Source organism: Desarmillaria tabescens, assembly GCF_030435595.1.
Source record: "Desarmillaria tabescens strain CCBAS 213 chromosome Unknown EV420scaffold_9, whole genome shotgun sequence".
Taxonomy (NCBI): domain Eukaryota; kingdom Fungi; phylum Basidiomycota; class Agaricomycetes; order Agaricales; family Physalacriaceae; genus Desarmillaria; species Desarmillaria tabescens.
Window position 1 is genome coordinate 598,352 of NW_026848308.1, and position 18,552 is coordinate 616,903.

At 47.8% G+C, this 18,552-nt stretch overlaps 6 protein-coding genes across 6 annotated transcripts; 2 read left to right on the top strand and 4 right to left on the bottom strand.

Annotated features, from left to right (window-relative positions):
* Window positions 1-180: 180 nt before the first annotated feature.
* On the top strand, window positions 181-2,209 carry EV420DRAFT_1524477 (uncharacterized protein; the record flags this gene model as incomplete). The annotated part of the gene is made up of 2 exons (XM_060472344.1): window positions 181-368; window positions 434-2,209. Exon 2 carries the CDS (start codon window positions 446-448, stop codon window positions 2,207-2,209), a length of 1,764 nt encoding a protein of 587 aa, XP_060334006.1. The 5' UTR covers window positions 181-368; window positions 434-445.
* A 2,554-nt stretch (window positions 2,210-4,763) lies between these two features.
* Window positions 4,764-5,260, bottom strand: EV420DRAFT_1639613 (hydrophobin-251; the record flags this gene model as incomplete). Its single annotated transcript, XM_060476995.1, has 4 exons — window positions 4,764-4,811; window positions 4,867-4,954; window positions 5,005-5,075; window positions 5,126-5,260. 4 exons carry the CDS (start codon window positions 5,258-5,260, stop codon window positions 4,764-4,766), a joined length of 342 nt encoding a protein of 113 aa, XP_060334007.1.
* Window positions 5,261-6,272: 1,012 nt separating this feature from the next.
* On the bottom strand, window positions 6,273-7,151 carry EV420DRAFT_1304470 (hydrophobin-251; the record flags this gene model as incomplete). The annotated part of the gene is made up of 4 exons (XM_060468458.1): window positions 6,640-7,151; window positions 6,519-6,589; window positions 6,379-6,466; window positions 6,273-6,320 (listed from the first exon to the last, which is right to left on the bottom strand). The coding sequence occupies exons 1-4, from the start codon at window positions 6,772-6,774 to the stop codon at window positions 6,273-6,275; spliced, it is 342 nt and encodes a 113-aa protein (XP_060334008.1). The 5' UTR covers window positions 6,775-7,151.
* An 88-nt stretch (window positions 7,152-7,239) lies between these two features.
* On the bottom strand, window positions 7,240-8,787 carry EV420DRAFT_1524492 (uncharacterized protein). The gene is made up of 7 exons (XM_060472345.1): window positions 8,483-8,787; window positions 8,271-8,426; window positions 8,136-8,211; window positions 8,012-8,084; window positions 7,931-7,950; window positions 7,524-7,875; window positions 7,240-7,471 (listed from the first exon to the last, which is right to left on the bottom strand). The coding sequence occupies exons 1-7, from the start codon at window positions 8,642-8,644 to the stop codon at window positions 7,402-7,404; spliced, it is 909 nt and encodes a 302-aa protein (XP_060334009.1). The 5' UTR covers window positions 8,645-8,787; the 3' UTR covers window positions 7,240-7,401.
* Window positions 8,788-11,900: 3,113 nt separating this feature from the next.
* Window positions 11,901-14,548, top strand: EV420DRAFT_1265524 (laccase lcc5; the record flags this gene model as incomplete). Its single annotated transcript, XM_060467280.1, has 21 exons — window positions 11,901-12,089; window positions 12,142-12,210; window positions 12,261-12,408; window positions 12,468-12,554; window positions 12,621-12,681; window positions 12,742-12,777; window positions 12,827-12,883; window positions 12,937-13,005; window positions 13,059-13,126; window positions 13,188-13,207; window positions 13,259-13,289; window positions 13,348-13,493; window positions 13,545-13,565; window positions 13,617-13,673; window positions 13,729-13,914; window positions 13,972-13,992; window positions 14,045-14,101; window positions 14,153-14,244; window positions 14,307-14,330; window positions 14,380-14,441; window positions 14,493-14,548. 21 exons carry the CDS (start codon window positions 11,901-11,903, stop codon window positions 14,546-14,548), a joined length of 1,557 nt encoding a protein of 518 aa, XP_060334010.1.
* Window positions 14,493-17,208, bottom strand: EV420DRAFT_1184822 (uncharacterized protein). The gene is made up of 4 exons (XM_060466256.1): window positions 16,705-17,208; window positions 16,623-16,649; window positions 15,135-16,569; window positions 14,493-15,079 (listed from the first exon to the last, which is right to left on the bottom strand). The coding sequence occupies exons 1-4, from the start codon at window positions 16,746-16,748 to the stop codon at window positions 14,855-14,857; spliced, it is 1,731 nt and encodes a 576-aa protein (XP_060334011.1). The 5' UTR covers window positions 16,749-17,208; the 3' UTR covers window positions 14,493-14,854.
* Window positions 17,209-18,552: the final 1,344 nt, after the last annotated feature.

Below are 18,552 nucleotides of genomic sequence, written 5' to 3' on the forward strand. Positions count from 1 at the left end.
ACTCAGCGGCGCAAGCCTGAGGATAGCGCTGATTGGGTTATATCTCTATTTGATCTCTACCCTCCCGGCTCATTCCTGCAGGAAATTTTCCAACACTGGTACGATTAGACAACTTATCCGCGGCCACCAGCTAGGTGACGGTTTTCTTTCTTTTGTAGTGAGGGAATGCTGCGTGAGTTGCTTCAAGCCGGTCCGAACTCCGAAGCTTCCGATTATCTTGAATGCAACGTGACCCAGGGAACTTTCTCCTACTGGCAGGACCTCGTTGATACCTCGTTGGTGCTGAGTGCGGGACATTGAACGTGCATTGGGTCGCCCTGCCTGTACTTTCTACTCCATTTAAGAACTCGTCTTCCCTTTCAATCTTGGTATGTCCATTTCTAACTTGTATGATGGACGGTGGACTCATCATGATATTCATCTCGTCGTACAGTCACAAATAATCATGCATACCACTTCGATATGGACGCCGTGCTCTGGATGCCCATGCCCAAACCATCACTTGCCATCTGGCATCTTCACCGTCGAACCTTCTCTCTCAGATGATCCCGAGTGGATGCACCTCGCACGTTCAAACAACCCACCTTCACAGCATGAAGAGACAGTACTATCTGGCATGATATCAACACACGATCAACATATTAAAGACATCGACACAGAGAAGTCTAATCTCGAAGCCTTTTCCCTTTCCCTGAAAGCCCAGATCGTGGCTGTTTCCCAAAGGATGGACGCGCTGCGCCAAGAGCGCGCGCGAGCCACAGAGGCAGTCCGTGAAGGGCAGAATCTCCTTAGTCCGGTTCGACGCCTCCCTTCGGAGATACTCAATCATATCTTCCTTGATACCATTGATTTCCCGGTGCCGAGGATGCAGATCACACGGGAGGAGGAAGAGGGGCTGGAAGCGGCTGCCCTGCGCATTTGGAAGTTCGAGTCTACAGAGAGCTCCTTGTGGTCGGTCACGGGAGTATCTAAACAGTGGAGGAGCGCGTCTCTTTCATCCCCAAGACTCTGGTCTTACATCAATATCATAATTACGGAGTCAAATTTCGACGATCATTCTTATATTCGACAACTCGGTCTACAGCTGGACCGCTCGACAAAACATCCCTTGTCAATTTCGATATGTCGTGTAGTGAGAGGATCTGAAAGAATAGCTCTTCCTCCGCAGTTGGTGGCTATCCTGTTCTCGTTTTCCAGCTGCATTCGAGAGCTCCATCTCTATCTTGACGAATACTTATTGTCGCAAATGAGCAACATGCGGTTATCCCTACCATCTTTGGAATATTTAGTCCTCCTTTGTCAGTCGTTGAATGGGATCTTCGGACCAACCTCTCCTCACTTGCGCCTGTTCTCGTCCACTCCAAAATTACAATCACTCGAGGTTATAGATTGGAAGGACGGCTTCGAGATTCCTTGGAACCAAGTAAAGAAGTATCACAACGACCATAGGTACATACCTACTCCCAATTTTTTCAGTCTTTCTGGTCCTCGGGCGCATCATCATTTGAATGCTCTTAGAAAGTTTCAACAGGTGGAGGAATGCACTCTAAGATTGAGTGGTGTATCAGATACGCTGGATTTGGGGGGCGATGTTTATCCTCTCATCTGTCCGCAGCTGCGTGTGTTGGATCTCTCCTCTTGGACCATTGATCGTACTCCATCCGCCTTTCAACAAGTCGCTGATAGACTTGTCTTGCCAAGACTGTCCATTCTGAAGGTTGCATGCTCCCAAAAGGACAGTTATGAAAGACAGGAGGTTTTTTCCTCAATATGCCGTCTTCTCCAACGTTCGCAATCCCCAATTACCGTACTTCACTTCGATCATGGCCGAGTCCACACTGAAGATTTACTGCAACTCTTCTGTTCTACACCCACTCTTGAAGACTTGCGCCTAACTCGCCTGGGCGACATTGTCTTCACCAAGGAGGTCATGGCAAAGCTCACTGTGGACCATGCCTCTTCGGAGGACTTAGTTCTCCCCCACTTATGTACTCTGTATATAAGTGGCGGTGGTGACATATTATCCCTTGTCCGTATGGTTCAGTCTCGTAGGAGTGGTGGGCATTCTTGCCGAATCACTCGTTTACAGACTCTTAGAGTGTGTGGTAATTTCCCAGACCTGTGTCCTGGCATTGATGCTATAATCTCTCACCTCAAGCAATACTATGCTGAAGGATTCTCTTTCGATGTTTGTCGCACTGTTCTATAGTTTTCGGTAGTAGTATGTACACTTGTGTTTCGAAAGCAAAATATATTCTTGCTCTAGAAATAATACGTTGCCTTCCTTCCATCGCTGCACTAGGGAACACCGAATAGTCCATGCTTTCAACAAACAAGTAATTTCGTCTCGTACCAAGGCACGAACAACACCAAACAAAGTCAAATCACCCTTCCTCTCATATCCGAACCATAGACAAGGCAAGTCCATGGTTGCCACGCGACTTCACTCATCTGTTCTGCGTGTCACCACTTTGTGGAATCGCACCAACGTGCCCTCGCTCTCCAGACCAGAAACTGAGTTGCGGTAGACTGCCACAACGTTCACTCGGTAACTTGGAGTGTAACACGCTGATGGACGGACGCTAATTCCTGAAGGAGCGACCCTCGACCACATACGTCCTATCAAGGCACCGGATGATGAGCACTGGATCAGATGCGACAGAACTTGTGGAAGCATCGCGAATGAGAGGAAGGATGGTGAGGTGTTACGCCATCGGCGCAGGTACAGGAGGGTTTGACACCGAGGCCGTATTAGAGGGACTCATTTTCCGAGAGCACGACCCTTTAGTGTGGTAAAGAATGCCTTTGTAGTTGAGAGCGTATCTGGATGCGCCTAGTTAGCGAATGTGAAAAAAAGCGAAAGAGGGACGAACCTTCCTTTCGGGGCAGTTCCGTATCTTAAACGAGCTAACAGGTTTCTCTCTCTCAGGAGCTACCAGACTCCTTTGAACCGACGCTTCCGGGCTCTCCAGCATGGTAAGGGAATTTGTATTGCCAGTCGAGACGGCTGCAAACGATCTCCGACTATATCTTCATAAAGTATATCAGATGATATGTCGCTCGGAAGAGTAGGCAAGGCCAGAGATGCTATGGTCAATAGTGGAGGCATGCCGTAGGATACTCGAGCAGATGTAGGAAGCGGTGCCGGTGTCGGAGCGGAAGTAATCGTGGACGAACGCAGTGGAGGTGTCACCATTGGGAAGGCGGGAGCGGCAGAATCACTGTCAGCACGGGGCTGAGGAAACACCGTAGGCTGTAGTGACTGTTTTTCACAAGTAAAAGCTACTTGCTCCATCCAGAGGCAACGAATCGCCGTGTTTGGGGCACGAAGGGTCATCCAGCAGTTTATATAGCAAGGTTGGGCTCGACGGAGGTGGCATCTACATTGCAGCGTCCACCCGTAGTACCGTATACGTGCGGAAACGAAAGACCTGTAGTATTCGACTGCAACGTGGTCAGATTGATACGGAAAGGCGTAGAGGTATACACTAACTCTTTTCAGAAGTGCATTTTCTCTTCTTCTGTGACCTGGAATCAACGGAAGAACATGACCTCCCCTTCGCTGGACAGATTATCGATGTTACGTCTGTCTTCCGACCCTTGCGCGGAGTGGTCACTATGCGCAGGACATATCTGCACCCAAAAAACTAGCGCAACGATATTGTCGTCCCCGCCGCAGCGTCCAGTGGTAACCGGTTTTAACAGGATTTTTTCTCGGCCTTATGGAAAAGCCGGACATGGACGGGGCTGTATCAACATTCACCTTCGAAGGACCTTCCCGACCTTTTGGTACAGCCGATTTAACTTCAAGGTGAGATGATGCGTTCGTGAGCCGGAGCAACGTCTTCATCTCTGGCCGCTAGCACTAAGAAGCAGGTCAAGAACGTGCAACGCATGCTATCCAATAGCAGACTCACAGGTCGTTACACTAAATTTATCTCTCTTCGCTAGACTCATCGTTCTGCACGCCCAACCTTTTTCCTCGTTGCCGACATGGATCCCTTTGATGTATGCGAGGCTTGTTCTGTTGCTGTGAGGAAAGATCCAGCATTCAAAAGTCTATAGCCCACCTGTATCTACAGAAACCTTCCTTGGAGCCCGACATTGCGCAGATTTTTGCAGAAAACTGACGTTCTTGAATGGTGTTCTACGAACGTCGCCTGAAACTGGAGGTAAGCCTCATATCAAAATTCTTCACTGAAGTCGCTCACCTTGGACACATTCAGCAGCCATTTCACACCCAGAGTGCTATCCGCCTCGCGGGAATAGCTGTGGCCTCTGGCACCGCAATCCATCACATCTACTATGGCATCACTCCTGCTCAGAACTCGTACTAGATAACTTCCCCGGGGCGCTAGAAACAGTCGACGTCGTCGTGACAGGGAGACGGTTTTCGACCTCTCATCCTGGTTCAATACACATTCAAAGGTAACGATGTGAGTGATGTAGAGAGCAAAAACAGAGGCATAGCAGGATGTTGACGACGCTGAGTGACAGTGGTAGACATCTGAGGTTAGGGTTGTGGCGTCAAATCCGGAAGTGCGGACCGATAGAGCCGTTCCAACTTCAACCGGCTACTCATGCAGGATCCCGCTTTTCATGGAGCACAGAACGACGGTCCGCAAAGCCATGTTGGCTCGGCGATACCTTTTCTTGGGTTTTTCTCTCCCAGAAGTGAATCACAAAAATATCAAAGATCAATAGTATGTAATAAATCAGTCCTACGCGACTCTACTGACGCAACCAAGAAGAAAATGCAACTCTTAAGCTCCAACGTTGATGGGGGTACAACCGAGAGCAACGAGACCATTCTGCCCATTCAAATGTTAAGTATCTTCTGTCAATATCTCATCAAATAATACTCACGTAGTTGTTCTGCTCGCAGCAAACGGGTTGGTTGGCACACTGAGTCGTACCGAGCCCGATGACAGTGATGGGGTCGCAAGTGAGACCACTGTTCTAAATCAGCCATCACAATATCTCGTCGAAGTAGAAGAAACGTACACTCCGGCAGTAATGGTGCCAATAGGGATGTTCAAGAGACCGAGAGCCTGCTGGACAGCAGAGGACTTGGGCTGTTCAAAAGTTAGTATCGTTGCTGTGGGAGAGAAGGCTTCGAACTCACATCCTGAACGGACTTGCAGCACTGAGCGGAACCGGTGTTGCACTGACCGCCGGTGACGGTCGTGGTCGTCGCGGGAGACGCGGCGACGAAGAGAGGCAGAGCCAAGACAGCGAGAGCAGTGAGACGAGAGAACATCTTTAACAGTGCTTGTTGAGTATCCATCCGTCGCGCGTTCTCTCTTTTATATCCTGTTCAAGTCTGCGAGACCGAACATGGAGATAACTTTGGTCACCGCGAAAAATGTATGACTGACGATCGTGACAGATGTATGATTGACTGCATGGACTTTTTTCCCTTAGGGCATTTTGCGTTGAATGATTTCTTGCAATCGTGACGTTGCGTGAGGAATGTCAAAATATGGCTTATTTCCGCTATTCTGACACATGTTCATTGTTTATTACAGCTTGAAATCTAGATGGCGATCCTGGTGGATGACTTCAACATCTAGAGCCGTCACCAGAACCCAAGACAATCGATTGCTTTGATATCAAGTTTTGCGGATTAGATACCGTGTTTTCTAGCCTCGCTTGTCAATGTTCAACTTGTTTCGACCCTCAGTTTCCATCGATGTCCCAAACTAGCTTTTCCCTTTCATCATCCCAGTGTGTTAAAATTAGTCCAACATGCCAAGATTATGGGACACGGGCCACCGACAGATGCTCATCTCCACGAAACACCCAAGCCATAAAACGCGGAAATTGTCTCGATATTGCGTTCCGCAAACCTTTGACAGGACGCACGACCGACTGTCATACAAGTATTTTAATCCGAGCGTGCAGGTAAGATCTTCATTCTATTATTATCAACCACAAGGTCTATGATTGCCGTAACAGACAGGGATTTTCAAGATCGTCGCGCGAGATCCAAATATGAATACACCTGCGCTCTCTGTTCACCGCATACACGTGCTTCGCTCCGTGGTCCTTTGGCCTTGCCGCAACATTCAAGTACATTTTTCAGGTAAGTTAATCGACGACTCTCGGTCCAGTCGAACATATTCAATCTCAATCGATCCTTTCAGAGGGAATTCACGAAAATAAATCACGTATATGTAGTAAGTATCATCTAAACAAACACGAATCTCATGGTAGTATCGAAAAACTTAAATCTACCGAAGATTTTCCAAGAACCAAAGACGCCAACCGGTTTACAATCCAACATTGATGGGGGTGCAGCCGAGAGCAACGAGACCATTCTAAAGTTTCGTGCCATGAGCAAACTACTACTATCGTATGAAATTCTATAACACTCACGAAGTTGTTCTTCTCGCAGCAAACGGGCTGGTTGGCACACTGGGTGGTTCCAAGACCGATGACGGTGATGGGGTCGCAAGTGAGACCACTTGATATATTATTCAGACCATAAAATTTCCCCACAGGAAAAGTGGACTTACACTCCGGCAGTAACGTCTCCGATGGGGATGTTCAAGAGACCAAGGGCCTGCTGAACAGCAGAAGACTTAGGCTATTCAATAGTTAGCACCGTTACCGTGAGAGAGACGGGTTCGAACTCACGTCCTGAACGGACTTGCAGCACTGGAGGGAGCCAGTGTTGCACGATCCGCCGGTGACGGTCGTGGTCGTCGCAGGAGCTGCGACAACGAAGAGAGGCAGAGCCAAAACAGCGAGAGCGATGATACGAGAGAACATGTTGAACTTAGAGAGCAGTGCTTTGTTGAGGATAAATCCCTCGACATTCCGTCTGTTTTATACATCCCTCTCGTATGTAATTTTGCTCCGGTACCGAAGGCGGAGATAATTTCGCCAAGCACAGAAGAAAATAATATCTATGATAATTGAATATTGAGTGACTGCATGAACGAATTTTGGAGCAGTGGCGATGAATGCCAGCATCAGTTTTTTCTTTTTTGATCGTGGCGTTAATTGTGGCAGACCCTGTTGGCTTTCAGTAATCGGTATCAGTTCATCTTGCCCGATGGTCAGCCTGGATCGATGCCCTCAAATTTCTAGAATCTGAGAAACGAGCGTAGACGGCAAAAAGTTGACGATGATGTTCTTCATGACCGTTGGGACGAAGCCTGGATTGGAGCAGCATCGGCGAACTCCGTAACGCCGGTGTGGCAGTGCGCCAGCCGAGCGATCAAACCTTGATCAAAACCGTGACCACGATCATTTACGATTCCTGGTTTTCTAAGCTTCTTGAAGTTCTCTTCCTTTGACACTCAAACAAATAGGAAGACTACAAAAATACATTATTCAAAGTCACATAAGTAGCCCAGACTTTATTTTAAGATATTTGATGGCCCATGATCGATATTACTGACATTGCTCCAACACAGCTTCAATGTAGTCAGCCATCAGTCGGTGTGTCACTGCAGAAGGATAACTATGGACACATAACGTCAGTTTGTGCATTTCGTTGCGTGGTCTATACTTACTTCGGAATATAGTAAAATGTCTCGTCGGGGTTGTCGCATTGACCCACCGTAGTCGTGTCATTAACAGTACACGCTCCGGGGCTCACATACCCAAATGCTTCATAACCGGGGTTTGTGCCGAGTACTGCAGCCCAGAGATTCCCAAGGTCGACGAAGCCAACGTTCGCTCCCCGCTTCGAGTACAACGTCCCTAGACCGTCAAAGACGCTCTGCTTGTATTCGTTTCCGTACGAAGTCGCGTTCCCTCGGCCGTAGTTGTCTACGATGAGAATGTTCTTGGCAAATAAGGGCGAGTCTGTCATCAAAAGCAATTCGTATACGACGTCGCTGGCTATTCCGGGGAAAGTTGAAGCTATACGATAATCATCAGACGAAGGAAAAACAGAGGATTAAATTCGCATGCATACCATCAGCACGGATAAAGTCCCTGAAAATTATCGGAAAGCTATTCAGTTATGTTCCTATATTATAGATGGAATTTTACTGACTCCATCCCAACAAAGACAATATACAATGTATCATCGGAAGTGGGCTTATTGCGCGAGGAAATGACGTAGTTGTCTAAAATAAATATGGTCAGTCCATCGTCTCTAGGAACGAAATGAAGCTGACTTTGGTATACAAAATCTCTAGTATCTGAGAAAGTAAATGCAGGGTATTGCGTATGATCAACAACGGTTGCGGTAACCTTTGCACCCAGTCAGTAAAAAATATCGCGTATAAAGAACGCGCCGGGGTATTACTAACGGCGTAATCCTTGAGTGTCGCGTTAACATCGGAAGCCAGGTTCTCCACCCAAAGTGGGCCGTTGGATAAACGACCTCCAGCCTTCGGGTCTGGGAGATCTTGGATGGCCGGGTCGAGCGCTGAACCGTCCTCCTTTCCACCATCGGTGTAACCATCCTATGAGATGAATCCAGTGAGCATTCCCCTTTCACTTTGAATACGCGAAATTTTACTCCAAACGCGACGATAGTACTGTATGAGCTTAACGATCCAAGACCGGCGTTGAGGTCAGCGACAGTACCGAAGAGGGCCCCGCAAGAAGGTTCGATGACTAGTTGGACACCCACTGCCAGGGAGGCAAGGGAGGCAAGGATAAATGAGAGAGAGGAATACATGGTAATTTTGGTGCGCAGTTTGACTGTTCACTCTGCTCGCTTTTAAGCTGCGTTGAAGGCTTCTTCCGCCTGTTCCAAGAACACACGCTACCAACGACAGATCTCTTCGGAACCATATGTACCTGTCACAATGTTCAATATGTACGTGTTTTCCCCATCGAAGAGGCACGCATGCCCTTCTGATTCAAAGGCGCCTAAGGTCATGGGCCCGGAGTCGTACATATGGTGGTCGACGGCTATTTCTTGGCTATTCAATCAGCTTTGTAATATTCGAAGATAGCCTCAGCACCCAGTGACGCCATTTACTAAGTGTAATCGGGACAATAGTTCACTTGCGTTTTCTAGCTGTGCTTAATATTCGGATGTCCAGAATGATCATTTGCAGGCCTAGTGGCATAGGGCCGGGACTTCACGTGAAATTTCCACACAACCCCAAGTTTTAAAGTGCTTCCGAATACGCGTGGTTTTTGCGAAGGGAAATCTTCACCTTAATAGGAAATGTTCTTGCTTATCGACTTTTGCAGGTGATATAGGGGCAGGGGACGGGGACGAAGGGAAACATTTGACTTACAGGTGTATCTTGCCTCTGCGGCCCCTCAACATCGGGTTATATGTACCGTACCTCACCTAGACTTTTGCTTTGCAAGGCGAAAAGAATCAACTAGGTGCGGCTCGGTGATGTCCTCATGAAGCGAAAATACCATTTTTATGCTATGCAATACCACGCCAGCCGGAGAAAGAAGCACGCGTATTGAGCGTTGTTTCTGCTGAGGATCACCCCGGCAGGCACCCTGGGATCGCCAAACTTCGATCGTCATGCCATGCGTCGAACAGTCAGTGCAAGGCTTCCCGGCGGCCGTGAAATGAAAACTTGGACCTAAAGCGAAAATGTCTTATGACTGACTAGCATGCTTTTCTAGGGAAAACCATACCTTAAACGCTGTACTGGAGGCTATTGCATGGCTGGAACTTGGAGGTCCAGATGCAAAGAAATGACGGTTGCATTCTCCTCTCCCGGGGTAAGTATTGACATCCACCATTATGGGAGTGGATCCAACGAGATGATGACAGATTACCGCGAACAAGACTCCAGTGAAACAACTACAAGAAAATTTGGCGTCGTCAAGACGGGATTTCGGTAGGCGTTGCCAGGAGCGTAACTCTCAAAGTTTTTGTTAATGATGGCGTAGAGTCGTCGGTACCGAGTCAGGAACACTCAGGGCTACGGCGGCCCTAGGTTTAGCATCCATGGTGCGATGGTTAATAGATAAGTTCCGATGGGAGTCTTCAATTCGACAAAAATAATACTGTAGGATCACCTGCCTCGGCCAGTTCTATTTATACCAATGTCAAGAGCTGGACTGCGAATTCTAAGTCCCTTCTTCACTTCTCGTGCCGTTATCCCTTCTATACCTACAGTCGACTAAGATATTTCAGGACGAAGGAACATTATTAAGTAATAAGCTGATTTCCGACAAAAACTACAACATACCTAATGGAATAAGTTAGCGAAAGAAATCGACGGAAGAAATCGATGGCACACTACGAGCATGCGTTCCTCATTGGTTTCGTTGAAATCCGGATTTCTGCGATGCTGAGAAAATCAAGGCAGCTGGGGATTCGATTGGAAGCCCAAGAGGACAGTTACATACTAAAACGCGTGCAATTTCAGCCCAGTGGTCACTACGTTCGATTCGGAAACACGACGCCCTGTTCAACACGAAGAGCCGGAAATGAAAGCCACTGGCAGTGACGACCCCCTGGTTCAGAAAACACCAAGTGATTTAATAACGATTTATGCCGTCAAATTTTCGCTATGCAAGGATATGGTGGAACGAAATGCACATTGTGCAAACAATAAGTGCAGCCGTTCTAAAGCCAACTACTGCAATGGCTCAGTATTGATTCCTTCGTTGGCAACCTTTAATGTATCCGGCGGTAGTCCATCAGACCAATATTTTTAAGGAACAGGAACTCAGCGTAACGAAATCTTAGCGGCAACGGTTCATGTGCTGCATCGAACCACAGACCGACCAAGGTCACGACGAAAGGGAACTGAAAAGGGTCAGTGAGTCAGCGTGCAAAACCCGTCAAAGATGGAACTCGTTGACTAGTACGGTGAATAACACTCGAGTGGAATTGCAGTCACTTGGTTGAAAAAAGGACCAGAGGTTACTTAGGGTCTGGAAAGAGAAGCACGTCGCCTCCAAGATGTTCCGATCCAGGCAGTCGCAAAATACCTCCATTCAAGAGGAGAAGGTAATTGTTGAATTGGAACATGCATCATGGTCAGATCATAGGGTACGAAACTCTAGAACTAAATCAGCCCCTTGAGAGCAATCGAATTGTTATCTAGGTGAGAGCACGGTGCTTCATTTTTATTGCACCTAACGTTATTTCGAGCACATGTCGCAGCAGGAAAAGCCACGCTGGCAGGTGGCAGATATCTACAACGAGAGCCGATACGTCGTGGAAATCGCGTCGTACGGCAACCACCAAGCAATCACCGCAAATGAGATTCCTCCGGGTCATTGTATTTGAGTCACTCCAGCAGGAAAAAAACGACGAACCTAGAATTTCTGTTAATTTGGTGTAATCTTGACCAAAGACAAAGACAAAAATTGAAAAAAGGGGCAATCGGTACCAATACTTACACGTAGTTCAAGTTGCTGTTGAACCTCGCGCGTAGTACTTACGTACAATTGCGCAATAGGATCATGTGCTTCTAATTCCGGACCGATTCGCGAAATTCGATTAGTCAGACTGCTGTACTTACTCTTCTATTGCCAGCTCTAGCAATAATAGTTCAAGGTAATTGATCGGCCCATTTGCCTCGTTTCTTGTGTATATCTGCATGTGTTATCTCCAGGCTGTATGATTTCTGCACCGTCTTCTTTCCCGCTTTCATGTTTTTACTCTCGGTCTCGAAATATTTGTCGCTTTTTAGCGAGTCCTGGTCGAGTCGTCCCGAGCATTGAAGTGTAACTCCGACCTATCTCGCTTCCGAAAGTTGAGACTAGGATGAACATAGAAGCTTACGGACAAGAGTGCCCATGAGGCTGCAGTTCATCCCAGGGAACGTTGAACAAAGTTTCGGCAAGTACTATACGCAAACGAGATGGCACGCAGCAAATGAAGCGTCAGTGGATCCATACGAGAATGCTGAAGGTCAGCTTCGATATATTTATCTATGAGCATGAGGAGCGACGTGCTTCTCATCTTCACCCAGTCGATAACTTTTCTGGATTGTTCAGAGATGAGGAAAGGCTCGTTCTTCCTGTCGTTGCTTGCGACGGTATCCTTGTATCTCTGCGAGACGCTGGCTGAGATTGGGCCTGTCGGCGACCTTATTATAGCTAATGCAGACGTCAGTCCCGATGGTTACACTCGAATGGCGGCATTGGCTGGTGGTACCATAGTTGGCGAGCTCATTGTGGGTCAGAAGGTCTGCATGTAATTTCTCTGTTTTGATGTCTCTTGACAGCATCGCTTACTAGGGTGATGATTTTGCGATCAACGTCATTAACAATTTGGACGATTCGTCCATCGTGCAGAGCACATCAATTGTGAGATGCTATTTTGTATGTGCCGACTTCCTTAACTGATTCGGCGCCAGCACTGGCATGGCTTGTTCCAGAGAGGAACAAGCTGGGCCGACGGTACAGATTTCGTAACTGGATGCCCTATTTCTCATAACAATTCCTTCTTGTACAAATTCAACGCTGGAGAACAAGCTGGGACGTTTTGGTATCACTCACATCTAGGTAAGTCCGGGTCTGTCCCCTCCTCTCGATGTACAAGTAATGGGCGCCTTCTTTACAAGCGGACCAGTATTGTGAAGGTCTTCGCGGAGCCCTGATTATATATGATCCCTTTGACCCCCACGCCGGTTTATACGACATCGATGATGGTATGTAGCATGTTCCCTCCAGTATCGAGGTAGTCTCAACTTACGACCCTTTTTACTCGTACCCAGAGAGCACGATCATAACTTTGTCCGACTGGAATCATGCTTTAACAAAAACATTGAGGGAACCGTGAGCACATCTCATCCTTATTCAACCAGTGATCTCAGCTCATATGTACTCACAAACCAGAACTTCGGACGCAACTCTGATAAATGGTTTGGGTCGGTATGTGACTATCGCTTGCTTCCTCCAATAAACATCAAATGTCTTGAAGATGGAGCGGAGATCCTACTACAGAACTTGCAGTTATTCCAGTCAAGCAAGGCACTCGGTAAGGTCTTAGAAAAACATCATCGCTATTGTGTTCTAACGAAGCATGGAAAGGTATCGCTTTCGCTTGATCAACATGGCTTGCGGCACGTACTTCACGTTCTCCATTGAACATCATTTGATGTTTGTTACACATCGGTAAACCTTCAGCGAATTCTGTCTGATGTAGATTGTAGGAACATCATCGAAGTGGACGGAACAAGTCATCAGCCTTATCTTGTAGACGAGCTCCAAATTTTTCCTGGTAATTCGTCTCTATTAAAATTTGGTCAAGTTTATATAGTCGTGACCCAAACTTTTTACAGGCCAGCGCTACTCCTTTGTTGTGCGCACTTCTGTTCTCCGACTAAGACTATTGTTATTCACATCTTTAAAGCTAGATGCCAACCAAGATATTCAAAGCTACTGTAAGATTGAATTCTAGCATGCTTAGCTTTTTATCGTGATCTTATCTTCAGAATATAGGGATTCATGCCAACCCTAACATCGGGGAAGCTGGATATAATAACGGGATCAATTCTGCGATACTTCGATACTCGGGCGCCGACGATGCAGAACCGGAGCCATCTGTGTCTCCCAGTGTTCTTCCTTTGAACGAGACCGATCTAGTGGTGTGTACGGTGCCAACTCAAGGTCGAACACGAGCTGATGGATAAAATTAGCCTCTTGAAAATCCTGGTGCCGTGAGCGTCTATTTCAACATACCTTGAAGCAGCCTTCAATGTCTGTACTAGCCTGGTATCCCTGAAAGAGGAGGTGTGGACTACGCGTTGACCTTGGACATGTTATATGTGGGTCTCCTGGACCCATGATATTTTCCGTTGCTTACTGCATTAAACATTTTAGCTAGACGACGTCGATCGGTTTACTATCAATGGAGTGTCGTTTCATCCGCCTCCGATACCTGTGCTGCTACAGATCCTCAGCGGAGCACGCGCTGCTAATGAACTTCTGCCAGAAGGCTCTGTATACACTTTACCGCCGAACTCTACCATTGAGCTTTCTATACCAGGAACCAGCGTAGGACACGGGGTAAGTAGTCTGCGCCCTTCCGCTATGGCATTGACGTAGATGTATTTCCTCTATCAGCATGCTTTCCATCTCCATGGAGTACGTCACTACCCGTCTTCTTCCATTATCGTCCATGCTAATTAAATGAAAGCACACGTTTGATGTAGTCCGGAGTGCGGGCTCGTCCACCTATAACTATGAAAATCCAGTTCGTCCTTGCGCTTCTATTTGCTTGGAATAGCTAAAACAAGTTTCCAAGGTTCGCAGAGATGTAGTTCACATTGGAGACATCGGAGCAAACGTTACCATTCGCTTCAAGACTGACAACGCCGGACCCTGGCTCTTTCATTGGTTAGTGGTCTCTTCCTGCCTGGGCTCTCTGATTCTCACAGCCCAATCCCTACTGAATCTAGCCATACCAATTGGCATCTCAATAAGTACGTGGAACCCTGCGTGCGCGACTTTCACTCATTCATAGATTCACAGAGGTCTTGCGGTTGTGTTTGTGGAAGACAGCAAAGACTGGGCAACTACAAGCCGTCCGCCTCGTACGTACTGTTTTCCATCAGCGATTGAATTGGCACTCACAGTAAACGTAGCTGAGTGGGAAAAACTTTGTCCCATATATGACGCTCTGCCTGCCTCGGAGCTGTAAAGTGACTAGTCAAACACTTCGGTAGAATCAAGGATCCTCTCCCCCTTCCCTTCCATGTCCTTTTCGCACATTCCCCACCTTTGCTTTTATTGGTGAATAGTACAACTGTATTGTTTTGATTGATGTATGAATTACTGTGGGGCTATATGCAGGCCCGGTTGCACATGAGATAAATGATCCCATGAATCCTCGCTCCTGTACTGCAGCTACTACCCGGTGTACACATCAATTAAGAGAATTCTCAGTGTGTATTACCACGATAAATACAAAATATGCACACTATATCATCGATCACTATAAACACAACTATTCAACAAAGTCCTTCCTCAGAGTCCATTCATCTCCCGCTCTCTTCCAAACCGCTCCTGGCTGTAATCTGACCTCAACCAGTCCCGCTAATCGTTTCGCGGGACCGATCAACTCGAAACCATCATCACCAACATGCTCCTTTATAGACGTGTCGTACAAGTGCAGCACCTGTAGGTTTCGCAGTCTCTGTAAGAATAGAGGCGAAAACGAAACGAGGGTCGTCTAGCACAACAGTCGATTCAGTACATTATGACGGAGGATAAAGCTTGAAAGATACCTCATCTATCCCTTCGCCGCCAGTCCACTTAATCCTCAGATCTTTCACATTCGGGAAAGCATACACAGCAGCATGTAGAGCCTCCAGATCCCATTTCGTCAACCTGAGCTCAAAAGACTCGAACTGCTCCGCACCAGCAAACATACCCAACATTGGCGCAAGCTTCGCCGCATCCAAAGCCGTCGTGAGTATGACATGCTTGACGCCCGATACAACGGGGACGACTTTCTGTTGGAGCGACATTGCACCAGATGGGTATGCCTGCGGGGGCCAAAGCGATACCGCCGACATGTGCGAACCTGTAGGGGTTACTGCCCTCCCGCCCATGACGACCGGAAGCATATCAGAAGGGCCACGATAGAGCCTCAGCCCGGATAGGTCCGCTCCACGAAGGCTCCGCACCCTCGCATCAGGCATGAACACAAGGCGCCGTACGCCTTTAGCAAGTAGTTGCTGGAAATGTAAGGGTCCGCGGGAATCGTCGAGGCATCTTAGCTCAAGGGTGTGTAGTCGGCTCTGGTTGGTGAGGAAGTTGGTGTGCTGGGATACGTACGCAATATTCTCGGCTGACCAGTCCACACGGAGGATAGTAATGGTCGGAACCGCGAGGAGTTTGAGCGCGCCGAGGCGGTCGCCTTGTGGTGGCGGTGGCGGCGGGGGTATGGGAGGGCCGTGAGGAGGGCCGCCGTAGATAAGCATGTTCATCATCTGCTGGTGGTTCAGTGGGTGATGGTGTTGTGGTGGATTCAGTGCAGCGAACGGATTCTGGATGTTGAAAGGATTGTGGAATATGTTTCCGTGAGTATGTGCATGCACATGCGGTTGCTGTGTCGGCCCTAACACTGGCATAAAATGGTGCCCATGGGGAATCTGCGGGTGTGCCGGCTGCTCTTGGTCCCACGTAATAAACAGCATGTCTAGCTGCGTAAGCGCCAGATGCGAAAAGGTGGCCGTCTGACACCGCGGTAGGTGACACTTCATGAACGACAGGCTCTGCAAATTGAGGACATTGTCGAAAATGGAGTAAACGTCGGTATTGTTGGAGTGTATGAAATCAATGCCTTGGAATACAAGCTCTCGTAGCTGGGTGAGACGCGGAACAAGTTCGAGAATCTGAGGGAGCAATAAAGCACTGTTGGCTGATGCAGTGAGTCGGTGGGGGACATTATTCCACGCAGGTTTGGACCAGATCCCGGCGTTAAGAATGACATGAGGGTTGAAGGACCGGAAGATGAGGTTTCTGTACAGCTCCTTCTGTGCAAGATCGCGAAAATGGCGACAAGTTCGGACGACGTGGCTCAGATCCTTCGTGGGGAGAAACGAAAAGATATGCAGAAAAAGTTCGTTTGGAAGGGTGGAAAGAAGCTTAAAAGGCTTGATATTCCGAGGAGGTGGATCTGCAGAGTCGACCACGACAACTCGTGGGTCCGCTTGGCTAGATGGACGCAGTGAGCGGCAAAACACAAGATTTTACAAAAAAAGACGTACTGTATGTCAACGTACTCGTAAAGAGACCTGTTATAACGTAGGATCAAATCCTCCAATTGAACGTGAAGCGAGAAAAACATACTCTAGGAAATAATGCTCGCCACCGCGATCCCAGCGCGGATCCATTGTCGTGGTAACCGGTCAAGGACGATTTCGGGATCCCGGTTCGTTCGGACTCCGCCAATAGTAGACCGGCATTTGCCGGCCTACTGCTGCGGTGTGCGACTCGGATTTCCTTGCATAGGTAAAGGTGCGGACGGTTTCCCAAGAAGTGTGTGTGTCGGAAAGACAAATATTCGAGGGACGTAGACCAGCCATGCAGTCGTATGCCGTTGCTTTGCAAAGATCTTCAAGTTGGGAGTTTCACACCTCCGGTTCCTCTAAAATGACATCAAAGAAGTCAACGAACACGTTGCTACGAAAGAACTAGAAGTATACCTGGGAATTTGGGAGCGACATCAGTGGGGAGGAATCTGGAAAGCAGGGGGAGGAGAACACTCCTGGTAAGCCATTCCATGTCTCTAGGATGTCTGTCGAAGAGATTCGGTCATTGAGACGCATATATACAGAAGAAATGGAATCTTACTTACTATGTTTGAAGCATTGTGATGCTAGCATATTGGAAGCAAAAGGGCCCTCCGTTGAATGTTGACCCAGCTGCCTTGCTGCTGGTGAGCTGAGAAAAAGACGAAGGTCAGAATATTGCTCTTAGAGAATTCATCTTGTGAAAGGTTTTGATGAAAAAGAAGGTTCCTGGTAAGGCAACACTAGAAATGCGACAATCTACAGGATGTAAATTTTCAAGACCGATCAAGGGTCCAACCCTTACGGACTGCTTCGCTGGCAAATTAGATATTCGTCTACGTCCGGTAGATTATCTCCTGGCGAGAAATTCAGAATAGAGCTTCGCGACGTCTTCGAAGGCGTGATGTTCGTATGTAGTTGGAGAGGAGAACCGGTAACTAAACTTCTGATCCGATTTTGTTGGGCGTCCTTTTTTGAGCGCGAAAGATGCCGGATCAATCTTATCGTCCAGCTACCTCCGAAGCCCATTAAGACCTGCGGCGCATTCACAGAGCGCCTGGGCTCTTCGACCTAATGTATCTGGTAACGTTTACGTGAATGTGTGTGTGTGTGTGATTTTTCGGGTGTCTGAGCCTTTATCCGTACATTGACTGGTTGGTGATGATTGAGGCCGGCTCAACACAGAGTGAAGTAACATGCAGTAACTAATGGACACCTTCAGACAAGGTATTATCTCATTTGCATACTAGTAGACGTGTGTGCTCTCACTGATCGCCATGTGGACGATATACCTTTTGTTTACTACCAGTAGATTTCCTTGCCCTGTCATTTAGCGAATAAGTACAGAGACACCAGAAGCACATAGTCGTGCACTTACGTCTGTTTCATCCTTCTCGATGTACCGTGGTGACTCGTATCCGGATTCGCAGCACTAGCATGAAAAGATTGGGCAGTATTTAAGCTAGGCACAGGTGAAGGGGTTCTGCAATGGCCGTGAGCATGTTGCTAATGGTGACCACAAATTCAGAAAGCTTACACAGGATGAGAGAAGAGTGATTCGGTATGCCGTTGAGGTCGTGGTAGTTTTCGACCTCCGGCGGATTTCCTTGCCCTGTGTAGCGTCGGCGGAATCCGATTAGAAGACGAAATTCGGCGTATCAAGTACACATACGTTTGACTGTTACGACCTGAAGTTGAAGGTGTTGGAGTTCTCGGAAGCTGCCTGTCGGGATATTCTAACTTGGGCGAACGATGATATGGTGACAGTTCACTACAAGTAGGAAGTTGGTAAGTACGCGACATACATCGGAGAGAAGGGCGAGAATCGTGTACGGTGGATTGTCGAGTGAGTTAAACGCTGCGACTAACGGATGATCGTTTTCGACTTTAGGTGCGGCGGTGGTAG